At 46.3% G+C, this 16,590-nt stretch overlaps 4 protein-coding genes across 4 annotated transcripts; 2 read left to right on the forward strand and 2 right to left on the reverse strand.

Annotated features, from left to right (window-relative positions):
- Nucleotides 1-942: 942 nt before the first annotated feature.
- On the reverse strand, nucleotides 943-2,092 carry MCYG_04547 (conserved hypothetical protein; the record flags this gene model as incomplete). The annotated part of the gene is made up of 3 exons (XM_002846764.1): nucleotides 943-1,337; nucleotides 1,441-1,497; nucleotides 1,678-2,092. The coding sequence occupies 3 exons, from the start codon at nucleotides 2,090-2,092 to the stop codon at nucleotides 943-945; spliced, it is 867 nt and encodes a 288-aa protein (XP_002846810.1).
- A 1,536-nt stretch (nucleotides 2,093-3,628) lies between these two features.
- Nucleotides 3,629-4,171, reverse strand: MCYG_04548 (conserved hypothetical protein; the record flags this gene model as incomplete). Its single annotated transcript, XM_002846765.1, has 2 exons — nucleotides 3,629-3,750; nucleotides 3,817-4,171. 2 exons carry the CDS (start codon nucleotides 4,169-4,171, stop codon nucleotides 3,629-3,631), a joined length of 477 nt encoding a protein of 158 aa, XP_002846811.1.
- Nucleotides 4,172-4,878: 707 nt separating this feature from the next.
- On the forward strand, nucleotides 4,879-12,290 carry MCYG_04549 (nonribosomal peptide synthetase 1; the record flags this gene model as incomplete). Its single annotated transcript, XM_002846766.1, has 3 exons — nucleotides 4,879-5,370; nucleotides 5,425-8,715; nucleotides 8,766-12,290. 3 exons carry the CDS (start codon nucleotides 4,879-4,881, stop codon nucleotides 12,288-12,290), a joined length of 7,308 nt encoding a protein of 2,435 aa, XP_002846812.1.
- Nucleotides 12,291-12,946: 656 nt separating this feature from the next.
- Nucleotides 12,947-14,750, forward strand: MCYG_04550 (conserved hypothetical protein; the record flags this gene model as incomplete). Its single annotated transcript, XM_002846767.1, has 4 exons — nucleotides 12,947-13,099; nucleotides 13,252-14,014; nucleotides 14,060-14,225; nucleotides 14,300-14,750. 4 exons carry the CDS (start codon nucleotides 12,947-12,949, stop codon nucleotides 14,748-14,750), a joined length of 1,533 nt encoding a protein of 510 aa, XP_002846813.1.
- Between the last annotated feature and the right edge of the window lie 1,840 nt (nucleotides 14,751-16,590).

A 16,590-nucleotide genomic window follows, 5' to 3' on the forward strand; every position in this document is an offset into this window, starting at 1 on the left:
TATTATTCAGACAAGCTTGATGATGCAGATATGACAGTGCAGGTCTCCAGCCGGAGGATGGGATAGGCTAGGATGGGATGGGATGTATGTAAATCGTGGTGGAGGATACGAGTTCCAGCATGAGTCGGCCCACTTGGCTGGTTCTTCCTTTATGCTTAAACTAGGTCGTTAACGATGGACCAGATTCGGCTTCTCGTTGGCCAGGGACATCTTTTCGTCAGTTGGAGCAGCATCCTCTTGCGTATTGGGACGCGCACCCGGGGGCTGAAGGAGAGCCAGATATCTAGGTATGCCGCCTGTTCTTCTAGTATACCGTCGACTAACGCATAAGTAGTTGACTCTCCTCACGGACACTTCAAGGTAGTCAAGAGTACAGGAAGTCTTTGCTGTAGCCTAGAAAGCCAATCTTGCTCGTCGACGCCGATGCCATGGACCTTGTTGAGATGTGGATATAAACAATGCGTGGCAGTTCGTATACTCGCATATAGCTTTGGCAGCAGGCTTGTAGGCTCTAGATAGCCAACAGGGGCTGGTAATCATTCAAATGCTGAGTAGCTGGTGCAGAATTATTCTCAGGGTCTAGAACTTCTACTTCAATGAACCAGACATCGACACGATACGCTTCGTTATCATGTCCGAAGATATCTCAATTACAGGCACTGGCTATTGTATTGGTTAGTCCAAACATAGACAGCTATACTGCCGCCAAATCTTACAGACTATCGAAAGCTGCAAGTGTTATTGAAGTTTCTACCGGCTGGTAACTAGTTATAGATTCCTATATCCTACTTACCAAAAGCAATATCTGGCTTGGTTTTAAGCATCCTCTTCTAATAACATCAAAATTGGGGAAGAATATGCTATATCTAATAGTCATAGTGAGGCTATCCTAAGGACTGCTTGTTCTTCCTCTCCTCTATGCGATAAATCAACGGTTCAACGCTAAGGCTTTTTGGCGGTTGCTACTATCGCAATCCACTCCATGGGAATGGGCTCATCAGTGGCATATCTTGACGTTAAGTAGGCTGAGACGGCAGATACTAAGCCTGACCCGTGTTTCTCCCTCTGTTCCTCGCTCCAGAATCTTGCTGGAATGTGCGCCAGGATAGGAGCGAGCGCAGGCAGCATCTCCGACTGTGTACTTGTCGCGATGGTCTTTTGGACAAGATTGACCTGGATATCCTCTAGTCCCCGTTTCTGCAGTTCAGCCTCAACCCAGGAGGGGTTATGCCATTCATCACCGTTCCCGAGTGACATCAGGAACTCATCCGAGGTGGGCTGTGGAAGGCCAGGGGCTACCTTAGCAATGGCAGCGTTGATGTCATCATTCCATCCAGCTGCAAACATCTTTGGTCAGCAGTTTACCTTGAAAAAAGCCTGCCTTGTCACAGGTATAGTCGAGTATACGTAACCTGTGTTACGGTCCCATTGCATACATACTTTTCTTCCAGGTGGTGAATGCAAGCGTTCCGTCTGGTTTTAGAATTCGGAGGCACTCTATGATGGGCAGTTAGTCCATGGCCAGGCTAGAAAGTTAAGTGATGTATTCACAGAGAATGGTGGCTTACCATCAAGGCTCTCTTCGGGCTTTGGTACACCCATTATCGCTGGACACCACTCTCAAATGTCAGAATCCATCTATACGTCCACAGGAGAATTTCTCTATCTTCTACCAACCGAAAGAAGCAAACACATGAGTGTAGTTGTTGGCCGGCAATCCGGTCTTCTGCATATCCACGATTACAGTCTCCGTGTTTGTCCATCCCTCAGCGTCTATTTTTTCCTGGACGGCATTAATCATCGCCTCGGACAGGTCTGCACATGTCAACGTCCACCCATTCTCAGCCTTCCAATCAGGAAGCATCTCATGCAGAACGGCCGAAATGGCCCCTGTCCCGCAAGCATTATCAAGAATAGACAGTCGTTCCTCTTCTGTCCGTATGGATAAGATGCCTGACTGCTCTACCAGTGACCTAGCAAAGGCAATCGTCACCTTCTCCGCTGAGCGATAATCCTCAACGACCTTTGGGTCTTTCCATATATCCTCAGAGCCCTGGGCCTGTTCAGATCCGGCTGGGTTGCTGGACTTCATTCTTAAGGACAAGATGGTAAAATAATCGAGCGCAGCGTATGTATATCGCCTGGGTTTTGGGTAGGAGAGTTACAAGAAGGTAGAACGAAGAGGGGGAGGTAACAATAACGATCTAGTATCCCCGAACGGCAGGGCTGTATACATTAATATCGTCGACACCTTGGCAATAACACCCCCGGACACTACAGAAAGCGTCTTTTTGATATTATCAGCTGCTGCCATCCGCCATCGACCAATTATAGACCTCAAGGCCCTGAGCAGGCGCTGTTTTGTGTTCGTCATTGTCTCGAAGTCCAGCCTATACATGGTTCAGCTGATTACCCCTGTTTCTCGTAGGACATGGCGGGGCAAAACTGATGCTGGTCGGAAAACTCGGCCCTATAGAGTCCATAAGGCGGAAATCAGTTTCTTAAACGGATAGCTAGCTGACTTGGAGAAGCTGATGAGTGATCCAATATATCACAGCCAGCTCGTTCAGGCCTACCATTGCATTGGGCAGTCTCTCTGTGCGGGGGCAGTTCAGCTGCAAGCGATATACCAGCTCCGATGTTTGCCGTTGACCTGGGTATTTTTAGCCCCCAGTCGACGCTGGCAGTGCCCGTTTCTGCATGCTGTCCACGTATATCGAGTCGAAGTTACATAACTAAAACCATCGAGTCCAGCCCTGTGGGGCCTTTTTTCTCTCATGCCTTTTGGGCTTGTGGGGCTTTCGCGGGCAGCTCCGCAAGCTAACTTTAATCCTACGACTCCACCGTTCACATCAAGATATCTACATACCACAACATAGCATAGACTATGGGGCTTGGGAGCCAGCAGGTTTGGGGCTCTTCTATGGGTCTAAAGTGTTTGTCGCCGGCCATAGAAGCTGTTTCCACGAGATACACTTGACTGAATATCTAACCGGTTCAGTAGCTTGACTATGAAAGATACGAGGACATAGCACGCACATACTATGTATTGCAAATTGCTGCGGACTAAATACACCCGACAGTTTACTCATCTGCTGCCCTATCGTGCCCTGCCTATAGCAGAATCATCCCTGGGTATACTGCCAGCGCATTGACGTGAATACGAAACATGTCCCTCTAGCTCCGCGGCACGAAGTGCTATCCAGCTAGTTATATGCAATGCAATAACAAACTAGGAGCAATAACCCCTGTCAGTCACACTCGCTAACGGTTATTCAACCATCCTCGTAGCTGTGATAGGCCAGGAACCGATGTAAGAGTGCTTACAAGGGTCCCCGCTTCGAGAGTAACTTTATAGCTTCATGCACAGTAAGACTACATAGATATTGCATTGTATAGCCCGCGGACTACACGGAGCATTTTCAAGCCTACAAAAGTGCTCATAAGGTCAAACTTGTTAGATATAAGGAATATGATGGAGATAGACTTTTTTCTACAGAACTATAATTGCCATTGCTATGCTTGTATCGCCTAGGTCAAAAAGTGAGAGGCTAACAATTTTGAACGATGCATAAGCCGACCCCTCCGTAATTTCGAGCTAAAGCTCATAGAAGTATGACGCTGTCGTTTACTTATGGGCCTCGATGTGCTGGTGAACGTGCTGGGTATCCGCATAGGCCCTCAATTCCGTGATCTTTCCATCGTGGTTGAATCGCATGAGGACAGCCATCTCGTGGTTCCATGGAGTGTCTATTAACAAATGCGTTAGTTATCACCGACTTAGATCGTTGGCAAATATTAAAAGTAGTGGCCTACTGTTCTGGGTGGTTGCAGTGCTGTGGAGAACGGCTGCCTTCCACTCGTCACGCTCGCCTCCAATGACGTGGAGAACTTGGCCCTTGATTGGCTTGGTAACGTCAATGATGGAGTTTAGAGATGGCATATCGTCGGACTCGAGATGCTGCTTGAAGGCGTCCAAGCCACGGTGCTTTCCGTTGAGGTGGAATTCATGGCCGGAGATGTGGACTTCGACATCGTCAGAGAAGAGCTCGTCCAGGTGTCCGAATTGGAAGAGACTCTCAGAGTCATCGGTGAGGTCGGACTTTTGGAGCTTTGAGTGGAACTGAGACTCCAAGAGCTCCTTGATTTGAGCGTTGGTTGGGTAACCCATGGTTAATGATGATAACGGCGGTAGATAGTTGCAATGAGTTAGGAATAATAGTATTGGAGTGAATTCTGGTGATGATAGAGCTGTGGATAGAAGTCTCTTTGGTGATGGGTGTTTGGGAGGTTTTATACCCAAAGGGACACTGTTTATAGTTATAGATGTGTAGATATGAGCTGAAAAATGGACCAGGGGGAGACGTAACCTCAATAATACCAGAGACTAAAAACGCCTTGTCAAAGTAACCCTACAGAGACAAGGAATTGAATCCCGGGCGCAGCTCAAGGAACCACAACAGGCAATGCAGGAAAGGGATTCGACCTTGTCTCGCTAAAAGAAACATCAACGAGGGTACCGCCAGGTAACGGGATGGTAATGCATGAAAATACATTATCCGTCTGCCATCACTAGCTGAGTTTATGAAGGATCATGGTCCACTAAAGCGGGGGCTTTTGCATTCTCTCCAGCTCAAGCAGTTCACATGCGCAGCCATTGTAGCTGAGATCACGATTAGGCAAGTGATTGGTGATATCGTCAAGCTTGCAATCTGGGAAGAATAACAGTACTTGTTCCATTTTTCGGAACTGCAGCATGCCCTGAGCATTTGATTCACTTTCCCCAAAGACAAATCAACAGTTCATGACTTTCCCCTCAAGAGAAGAGCTGGTAGTTCAACATCTTAATCTCATACCGTCAACCCCAAAATCTCCAAAATGAACTCAGCAGAAAATTCCTGTCCAAAAAATCCCTTAATTGAACGGCTGGAAGGTTCAATTGGACTATTCCCATCGTTAAATGATGGGTATATTGCCGATAGCACCAAATCCGACACCGAAGGAAAAACACACGAAAATATTTTGGGATCAGGCCCGGCGCTGGAAAACTTCTCGGAATCGGCCATCATTGCAGCATGGGCTCTAACCCTTTGCAAGTATATTGGAGAGTCAAAGGTCTCATTTTATGTCTTGCTGAGTGACGGACTCCGATGGCGAACTTCGGTTTTCCATTTGACTGCCAATGAAGACCAGACACAGCGGCAATTTCTTCAGCAATCGCACAACTTACTCCAGGCTCTTAAGTCAGGAAATGGCCTATTAGAGACTGAAGATGGTGTTCTCGAGCTGCCAGACCAATCGGTGAATACAGCAATAGTCTTTCGCGATATTGCCAGTGGCTCTACTATTTCACGACCTAAGTTTCAACAGGTAATTCCACCTTGCCTTTTGTTCATTAATAATGGGGCCTAACAACATTATTAGAAAAAAGTTATCACTCTAAGCGTCTCTAAAGCTGTCACAGGGATAGCTTCTTCTTTGAGTTACCATCATTCTATGCTCTCGGACGGTCAAGCAATGAACGTCGGTTCAACGTTTGCGGAAATTCTCTCAAACCTCAAACAAAAACTCGATATTCCACTCAGCCACCTAGAATATATGAGCAAAACTCACTTGGATCAGCTGTGGAAATTTAACAGCAAAATCCCAGAAGAGCCTTGGATGGAGTGCTTTCATAATGTGGTAGAGAGCCATGCTCTGAACAACCCACTATCGCAAGCTATTGATGCATGGGATGGCAAGTTCACATATTCAGACTTGAATAGGTTGTCAACTCGGCTAGCAAAATACTTAGCGAATCACGGAGTAGGGCCTGGTACTGTTGTCCCAATTTGTTTTGAGCGTTCAGCTTGGGCGATAGTAGCTATGCTGAGCGTTTCAAAAGCTGGTGGTGCATTTGTGAGCATTCCGCCGTACCTTCCATCTGGCAGGAGAGAATCAATGATTCAGATGATATCTCCGTCAATTCTATTAACGACATCGGATTTCTGTCATCTTTGGGCCACCGGTTTGAAATGTATCCCAATAGAGGGCAACCGTATTGATTCTTTGTCAATTTGCAAAACGCCCCCAACACCAAAAGTCAAACCCACGGACATGTTCTATATTATTTTTACTAGCGGGTCAACTGGAGTTCCGAAGGGATGCATGGTCTCCCATTCGTCTTTCTTGAACGGGGCGCTAAGAAAAGCGCCAGAGTGGAAGTTTGGGCCGGATTGTCGTGTTCTTCAAATGCTAAGTCACACATTCGATATGAGTCTCCTGGAAATCTGCACCAGTTTAGGATCGGGAGCGTGTGTGTGCGTACCAAGAACAGAAGAAATTGAGGATAGCCTTGCTTGTGCCATCAACAAGTATAACGTCAACTTAGCAGTTATGACTCCATCGCTTGCTCGACGCTTAAAGCCCCAAGCTGTACCCGGGCTGAAGGTGTTATGTCTAGGGGGAGAATCATTCCCTAAAGAGCTTGTTACACTATGGTCAGAAAGGATCAATCTCTTTCAATTCTACGGACCAAGTGAGTGTTCGATTAATTCATCGACACGGGCAATCACCCATAAAAATGCCGACCCGCTCAATATTGGAGTTACAAATCATGCAGCATGCTGGGTTGTATCTCAGGATGATCATAACAAACTTGTTCCCGTTGGTGCAATTGGTGAGCTGCTGGTCTCCGGTCCTATTGTCGGATTGGGGTACTTTAAGAACCCTGTCAAAACTTCTGAGGTATTCATTCAAGATGTTGCCTTCCTTAACGGGGACTCCCGTTACAACGGCTGGCGCTGCTACAAGACCGGTGATTTAGTTCGGTGGAATTCAGATGGGACACTCATCTTTTGCGGGCGTGTGGATAGCCAGGTGAAGCTTAATGGTCAACGTCTCGAATTGGGAGAAGTTGAATATCATTTAACCCTACATGATGAAGTCCGGCATGCAGTTGCCATAGTCCCGAAGGTCAACAGATGTAAGGATAATTTAATGGCAATCATATCCTTAAAGTCAACAACGGAGCAAGGGGACCTGAAAGACATATCAATACTTCAGGGTGGCTTCGTTGATGAAAATAGGCAATCTGTCAGAAAACGGCTGCAGAATGTTCTACCACGATATATGGTTCCGACAATATGGGCGTTCGTTGTTCGGATGCCCATGTCAGCTTCTGGAAAGATAGATCGTGTTAGGATACGTCGATGGGTGGAAGAGATGCCGGAAAGCACATTCCACGAAATCACAGGAGGAAAATTGGGGCAATCTGACTATGAGAAGCCCATGACGAAGATGGAACAGTATATCAAAGAAATCTGGAGCAGCGTCCTCGGCCTACCCCCACAGCAGGTTGGCCTCCATCAATCTTTCATACAACTTGGTGGAAGTTCTATCCTTGCACAGGAAGTTGTTGCCAAATGTAGGAATAACGGCATAGGCCTAACCATGAATGATACCTTGACTTGTGATGGCGTTGCCAATGCTGCCTCCTTAACTACAGCACTTGGAAAAAGCGAGCCACAGACAAAGTTGCTTGGTTCTATATCCGGGCCAGCTTGGAAAAAGCTGCGAGAAAAGTACGACTTGTCTCGTTTAGGGATTTTGCACCTTGATGATATCGAGGATGTATATCCATGCACTCCTATGCAAATAGGCATGTTCCTTGGCCAAATTCGAAAACCGGGGTCATATCACCTCCGGTTCTTTTACAAACCCACGGTGAAAGAGAGAGAGTTGCCCACGATTGGAAAGGTAAAGGCAGCCTGGCATACCGTTGTTTCTCACCATTCCTCACTCCGCACATTGTTTGTGGATGACCTGGGAGTTGGTGGTTCCGAGTACCACTCTATTGTGCTACGGCGAGTGCGAGTGGACATGATAGTAGATGAAGTTTCAACAAGGCTTTCGCCATCTGAGGCTATGGAGACCTTTACCAAGTCAATAAAGCCATTTACTAAAGGCTTACCATTCCATCGACTGACTATCTGCGCCTATAACGGCAAGGCCATATACCTCATGCTTGAGATTTCCCATGCTCTAGTAGATGGGGCCGCGATGGAGAACCTCATGAGAGACTTCGCCAATGCCTGTGACGACAGACAGGTATTGCACAAGCCCCAGCCTTATCGGGATTTTGTGGAATATGTAGCTTCACAGAATTCGGAGGCGAGCGCTAAGTATTGGACGTCATATCTCAAAGATTGCCCACCCTGCATGATCCCGGTCAGTAAGCAAGTGACATTCGACAGTGTACCCACTCGTTTCCTGCGCAAAGATTTTGTTTATGAAAACAGTCGAGCTTTTCTATCCAAATGCAAGGAAAGCCACATAACTGTAGCATCTGCAGTCAGGGTGGCTTGGGCATTGGTTCTCAGGGCGTATATTGGATCTTGTGATGTTTGCTTCACATATGTTGCTGCTGGTCGAGATGTTCCAGTCAAAGACGTGGATAAGATGGTTGGCCTATGCTTGAGCATACAGCCCTGCCGTGCACAGCTCCGGACGGGTACTACTTTTGCATCTATTGCAGAAGGAATGCAGCAGGAGTACATCGAGAGTATGCCTTATCAGCACTATCCGTTAACGGAGTTAAAAGCGCGACTTTATCCCCAGGGAAGTGAAGCAATGTTCAATACAGCCGTTTCAATGGAGTGGACTGCTAGAACTGATCCCTACTATAACACTTCCATATCTTTCCAGGAGATTAGGGAGCAAGACGACCCGACAGAGGTAAGACAGCTTTCTTCAGAAATATAAAACAATTGCTGATAACTTTGCAGTATGATATAGTTGCCAACGTCGAGATTATTGACGATAATATGAAGCTTGGTTTCCTATACTGGCCGTCATTTAGCGAGAGCGATGTGACGCATGTTGCAAATGCTTTTAAAAAGGCATTGAACTGCCTTGTGGATTCAGCCAACTCGCCAATTGAGTCTATATCACTTCTTAGCGAGCATGACTTTGACATCATAAAATCTCTAAGTCAGATACCATTAAGTTCTGTCGAAACGGGTGTGTTTGAGATGATAGAGGAACAGGCTATAACGCGGCCAGGAACTCAGGCGGTGGTATCCTGGGATGGAGAATACTCTTATAGCGAGTTAGTTACGTCGTATACTAAATATGCGAAGTACCTTATCAGCAAAGGGGTAAAGAACGGAGACAGGGTTGTCATATGCCTTGACAAATCCTGCTGGTCTATCATCATAATACTGGCTATCCTGAGATCCGGTGCTGCTTTTGTTGCCACAAATCCCCTTCATTCCCAACAACGGCTTGAAGCTATTGTAGAGCATTGTCATGCAAAGCTCATCATTGCAGAGCCTAGGTATATATCACTCTTCGAAACCGTTACCACGCCGACCATGTCAATAAATAAGGATGCGATTGAAGTACACTTGTCTTCCATTGGATTGCCTCTAATTAGCGGGACCGATATTGCAGCAATCGTTTACACTTCGGGGACCACTGGAAAACCGAAGGGAATCTTGATTGACCACGGATCTCTTGCGACAAGCGTGCTTCTTGGGCATGGAAAAAGTTATAAATTTGGCCGAGAAACCCGGGCTTTGCAGTTTGCATCTTTCACTTTTGATGCCTGTTTACAGGAAATCCTCACAGTGCTCTCTTATGGTGGCTGCGTATGTGTACCCTCGGAGGACGAACGGTTATCTAACCTCCCAAGCTGTATGATTCAAATGCAGGTAAATTTGGCACTCTTCACACCAACCGTGGCAAGGCTTATTAAGCCTCAAGACGTGCCGAGTTTGAAGACAATGATTATGTGCGGGGAGCCCATGTCTCGACAAGATCTGGAACTATGGGCCGGTTCTGTTGACCTATACAACGGATACGGGCCGGCTGAAACAACTATCTGTGTCTCTGTTGGGGGTCCTTTGGGCATGTCGGATGACCCTACTAATATCGGACATGCTGTAGGAGGCACTCGGCTTTGGGTTACCGAAACCGTAGATGACAACCGACTTGCGCCTACGGGTTGCATTGGGCAGCTGGTAATTGAATCCCGTCAAGTTAGCCAAGGCTACCTTGATGATGCAGAGAAGACAGCTTCCGCGTTTATAAGCCCTAACTGGTTGCCCGGTAGTAGAGTATATAAGACAGGAGACTTAGCACGGCGGAATCCGGACGGGAGCCTCACGTACTGTGGGCGCAAAGACACACAAGTTAAGATACGGGGGCAACGTGTGGAGCTGGGAGAGGTTGAGCATCACGTACATGAGTGCTGGCCGGGTGCATTAGGAGTTGTAGCGGAGGTAATATACCCAGTGGACGAGGATAAAATGATGCTAGCTGCATTCATATGCACTCGTGAGAGCCAGGGTAGTGCAAATATGAATCGAAATGATGTTGAAGTTGAAGAGGCTAGATCTGGGCTGCTCCCGACCTGGGTGTCAAAGCATTTCATAGAACAACTGGAAGACCGGTTGCCTTGCTACATGGTTCCCTCGATATTCTTCACTATGTCTGTCATGCCACTGACGACGAACGGGAAAGCTGATCGACAACGCCTCCACAGTGTAGGTTCCAGTTTCACCAGCGAGCAACTCGCACAAGCAAATAATCAACAGAGTCAAGCCAGGCGTGTGCCTTCGAGTGCTAGGGAACGGAAATTGCAGCAGTTATGGAGCTCCATTCTAAAAGTTGATGGAAGCCAGATAGGCCTGGATGACAGCTTCTTCCGCCTGGGTGGAGATTCGGTATCAGCGATGAGATTGGTCACATCAGCACGAAAAGCAGGTATCAACCTAACAGTGGCTGATATATTCCGTCACCCTCACATTGACGAACAAGCTATAATCTCGTCGTCTTCCCCCAACAATATATTAAAAACCTTGACAGCCAAGCCGTTCACACATATCCAAAGGAAGGACCTGGAGCGTGTTATATCCTTGGTTGGGCTTGGGCCATATGCAAAAAATGCTAGTGATATCGAAGATGTTCTTCCAGCAACTGATGTGCAGGCTTTCTATGTATCGCGTGCGGCTAAATATTCAAGGGATGCGTTGAACTACTTTTACCTGGCATTCAACAACAGCCCTGACTTGGTCCGGTTGCGTGACGCGTGTCAAAGTATTGTTGACCATTTCCCTATCTTGCGCACAATATTCATATCATCACAGAGCAGGATCTATCAGGTAGTTATTCGCAAGGTTCAAGTACCTTTCGAGATCCACGATGGTGTTGAAGATCTAAACGAAATGAGCAACAGCCTTTGCCTTCAGGATTTGGAAAAGGAAATCAGCCCCGGGTCATTATTTTTATCCTTTACATTGGTTCGACATGCGAAATCTGGTTCGAAGCTTATCATCCGCATGTCCCACGCTCAGTATGACGGCATGTCTTGGCCAATGATCCTTAGATGCCTCCAAGAGGCATATGCCGGAGTTCCACGGAGCCCGACTCAGGCTTTCCCCAGTTTTGTATCATATACGCTCGGAAGGGCAGATGAGTCGCGAAAATACTGGAGAAACCTTCTTCAAGGATCAAATATGACTCAAATCTCCACAAAATTTAGAATGGAAGTCCCACCGCTTACGGCATCTAAAACTCACGTTGAACGGGCACTCACGTTGCCAGTTCCACCAAAAGGCACCACTATTGCATCCCTTGTGAGTTCAGCGTGGTCGCTAGTCCTTAGACAGATCGTTGGGGGAGCGGATGTAGTGTACGGTTTCGTTGTTGCGGGCCGTAACACTAGCATGCCGCAGATCCAGAAAGTTGTCGGTCCTTGCATGAACACGGTCCCGGTCCGGGTTCGTTTTGATTCCCTGCGGACAACGGTAGATCTCCAGCATCATGTCATGGACCAGTATCTTTCCATGGGAGAAGCAGATTCATTGGGCTTCCGAGACATAGTGGAAAGTTGCACCCAGTGGCCAAGCGAAACTAAGTTTGACACATTACTTCAGTACCATGACATTGACGAAACTCCGGAAGTTACTCTCCGTACGGATTCAAACTTCAGCAATGCAAAGCTTGACTGGTTCCGAAAGCCCTACGCTGCACCGACTAACATTGAGATATCTGCCCGCCCGAACGGTAGAGTTCTTAAAATAACAATAACCAGCGACAATAATTTGCTCAATGCTGATGCTGCAATGGCAATGCTAGCAATGTTTGAGAACGCGATTAAGATCCTTTCAGGTGATCGAGCACTGCAGTTGAACTCGATAAACCTTCTCTCTGCCACTCCCCAACAGCTGCATCCATCAAAGATATCTGATCTCTGCCCCTCTGCTTATTTGACATTCCAGTTGTTGACCTTGATGCTCAGGTCATAGGGATAGAAGCCACCTGAGTGAGAAAGTTGCTGTATGATGATAATTTTCGAGGTTTGAGGTTTTGGGCAAGATTTTGATAGTCACATGATATTTAGCGCGCGATTGTCTTGGATTTTTATTAGTAGATTAGACGCGCAGCAATAGACCCATAATTTAAACAAATTAGCGCCGGCAGTTTCCGAGAAAACTAACTACAACAACAAACCGATTGAAAGAAAAGTGTTTGGATTTCGCATGTTCTGCCATCGTCTTGACATAATGCTGTGAATGGGGATTAAACTACTTTAGGATAAAAGTACGCTGACTAATAAATAAATAAGATGAAGTGTCTTACTGGGTAGTCTGCCCGTACAGAAAAGGGAAGTTATAGGCTGAATGCACCAGCTTATGAGTGAAATCCGAGCCCGGAGTAGTGTGAAACAGTCTATTGATGGATTGATAGCGAGGCGCTACAGCCCCAGATCACGTGTGACCAGCTGAACCGCTAGGGAGATGATTTCGTTCCAGACCGTCTAATAACTGGGCGTTCTCCCAGAATACAAAAGGGCTGTCAACTCTTGGTTTACAAGATTATTTTACATTTCTCTCAAACAAGTTGGCTTTGCTGACAATAGCAAGGATTAAGTTTTGATAGCAGCCGTCCACAACGCCTTTCGATGTCGTTTTACCAGTCAATTCTACTTCTTTGTTCATGGGTTGCCCAAGGATGCAACTACGAGCAAACTCCCTTGGGCTTCGGTTCCCATGCAGTGTACCATCCAAGTATCGCCTTTGAGGAGAAGGTTACCTGGTCTCTGGAGCAGTTTAAAGTACCAGGACTCGCAATATCATTTATCAATGGTAGCAGAGTCTCTACGAAAGTTAGCACACTCCCTTTCCGCACTCTCGACTTTTCCCACTTTTACCCTCTCAAGCCTGATTCTCTATACTTCGTCATATTTAACTAGTTGTGCCTTTGTAGGGCTATGGTGTTGCGGACCTCGCAACCTCGCAGCCAGTATCAGAGCACACACTCTTTTTTGGAGGCAGTACAACAAAGGCTTTCACGGCAGCGCTGATATCACTTCTTGTTGACGATAATGAGAACTTTCCCGAGATTCAATGGGATGCACCCGTCCATAGTATTATCCCGGACGACTTTACCCTTAACGATCCGTGGTTTACAACCCAAGTCACAATAGAGGATATGCTCTCTCATCGTTCTGGCATGCCTCGCCATGATTGGGTTTGGTTTGCCAACATGAGTTTACAGGAGGCTGTTCGCAAAATGAGGTATCTTCCGCTTACATCAACCATTCGTACTAAATTTCACTACTGCAACCTGATGTATATGGCGGCCGCGCATCTTATCGAGATTAAGACGGGACAGCCATTTAAGGATGTGCTACGCGAGCGAATCTTGAAGCCTCTAGGGATGACGGAAACGTATGTTTCTTTGTCGGATGCTCAGGCGGCGGGAGAAGAAATTGCACGAGGATACTTTTTGAATTCGACGAGCCAGCTGCAAGACACGGAGCTGTCTTTCCACGACAGCATCCGTGGGGCCGGTAACATCATCACCTCTGCGGCTGATTACGCTAAGTGGGTTCAAGCGATGATACATCGTAGCCCGCCAATTTCGGCAGCAGGTTACGCTGCAGTCTTGGGGGGCCATACTATTATCTCTCCGGAGCCAATCACCCCAGATACGTCGCCCACTTTGTATGGATTTGGGTGGTTCTTGCGTACGTATGCTGGCGAAGTAATAATACAACACCCGGGTGGGATAGAAGGGTTTGGGAGCCTTGTGTGTTTCCTACCAAAGAGGAAAATCGGATTTGTTATCCTAGGAAATAACATGATTGGCACAAACGCAGCTGTGACACTACTTGGAAACCACCTAATCGATGATATTCTCGGGATTAAAGAGAAAGACCGGCCGAACTGGAGAAAAAGGTATGTCCATTTGAGTAACGGCCCTCCATTAATACAAAAAAAGCTTCATATTCACCAATAACGTCAAATTGTAGGGCAGAAGCCACGTTAGAGAATACTAAGATCTCTCCAAGAGTCTTAGAGGATCTCTATCCACGTATTCCTAACCCTCCTCTTCCCCCTTCTCTCAAACTATCGGATTACGAAGGCGTATATACACATCCTGCCTACCCGACTCTCAAAATAACCACCGAATGCCCCACGCACTCTCTATTTCCTAAATTATCCGGCAAACGGAAGTTAGGAGCAGACCGTCTCTGTGCCAAACTTTCCCAGAGTGCTTTCGGTGGCTCAGCACTTATCCTGGAGCTCAGACATGTTACTGGTGATTTCTGGATAGTTGGCACGTTGATGTACGGCGCAACTTCTGCCACGAGGGGGAAATTCATCCTTAGTCCAGAGGGGGTCATAAATCAAATATCCATTGAGATGGAACCTACCATGGCTCTAGAGCACAAGGGAATACACTGGCAAAAGAAGTCTTAGCTAATATATATACGTCTTTCCGGACTACCCTACAAGGACTTCGGCCTATGTATGTGCACCATCTTTAGCGGGCTCGTGCACTCGGTCCATATCTTATGATGATGCCGGGGGACTGGATATTGAGCTGAGAGAGCAGGTGTTATGAGTAAATATCTTAATATTTTGAATTGTGAAATCCCTGAAAGTGTTATGAAGTAGGAGGACTGGATTTATGAACATACTTATATTCTAGCATGCCTTATCTCAACAAGATCGAGCGACTGAATGTTAGGTCAATCCATAGCGCTTTATTTGGCCATCCGTATCCCTACTCTACTGTTTAACCAAGCCTAACAATGCAAAAGCTCCATCAGTTTGCTATCAATATAATCTCTAACAATCCTTCCGAAGGATCTTCCTCATCCCATCCGCCAGGCTTCCACTGTGAACTAGTCGCCATCAAACTCGTACAAGTTTCTAGGACATTTTATCAAAGTATACATAGTGATTATCGGCTTCACTTTCAGCCGATGGAGCTCCAGGACTCAAGCGGAGTTTATTGTAGAGCTCTTCGATCTTCGATCTCCTTCGAGTTTCCAAGGAATTTTTCACACAGGAGTTGGCAGTTTGACCAGACCTTGAAGAATAAACTCTTCTCTGTATTTGACACAGTATGCAAACGTTAACAGTAAAAGCATATCAGAATCTACCACTACACTAAAAGGAGTGAGCCCACACTAATAGTAGGCAGATGTTGAAGTTTTGACAAAGCATTAATAGTTAACTAGATATTTAATAGTTATATGGGGGGGAAAAAGGTTTGGTTATAACCTGCGTTACTATAAGGGTTATGCCAAGCCACCAAATATCTAGCGTAGTTAAATTTGCCTCGTCACGTATTTTTCTTTCCTTCTTCTCCTCTTCTTCGTACGGTATCATACAGCCTCCCTACAACCTCATGTAGTTCAATTTATAACCCCTACCTTACCCCTATTTTGGCGCCGTACGGTGTAATTAAAATAGAGGACTCCTTATCATTATCTTTATCCGTAGTAGATTAGTAGATAGCGATTAATATTCGGCTATTCCAGTACGGAGAGCAAGCTCTAGCTAAGACCCGGCAGAGTCGATCTAGAAATACACGGCTATCGTACGAGCCAAAGCAAGAAGAGTAGAGGGTAAGTGCTTATACTCTATACTCTCTCCTCTCTCTAATCTATCTACTCCGCTAATTTATGCTGGGGATCGTACGGGCGGGTAGAAATTCTATAAGAAGATTAAATTCTAGGATAGGGAGATAGTCACCGAGAAGAAGGTGATCTGGTTCCTTAAATAGGAGGTCCTTAAGAGGGAGATTCGAGAATCCCGCTATAAGAAGGCCCGTACGGACCAGAATAGGAATCCTATTAAGCAGACTTTAAGTAGGAGCTCCGTTTACTCCTATGTCTCTGCCTTAGTAGACCTATAGTTATTTTAGAGAAGTAGTAATATTAACTCCCACCCTACCCTACGGGGAGAGGGCCTCTCCTCTATCCTTCGTACATATACCCAGAGGGAATATAAGAGAAAGAGAGAGTAGTATATAGACCAAGGGACAAATATACTTTAGGATATATAAGGGGTTAGACCCCTATTCCCTTCTCGGGTCACCGCGCGCTCTATAATTAACGAGGTAGTAAGACCTATCTAGAGATACTATTACTAGACTCCCCCTTTTACTCTTATATACGTGACCCTTAATACGGTTATATAACCTTAACGCCTAGAGCTATAGCTCTATCCTCTATTACCGACTTCCTTCCTTTTCTCCTTTCTTCTTCTTCCCTATATATTTTGTCTTCGACTTACGGATACCCTTAGT

This window comes from Microsporum canis, genomic scaffold, assembly GCF_000151145.1.
Source record: "Microsporum canis CBS 113480 supercont1.4 genomic scaffold, whole genome shotgun sequence".
In the NCBI taxonomy this organism is placed as follows: Eukaryota; Fungi; Ascomycota; class Eurotiomycetes; order Onygenales; family Arthrodermataceae; genus Microsporum; species Microsporum canis.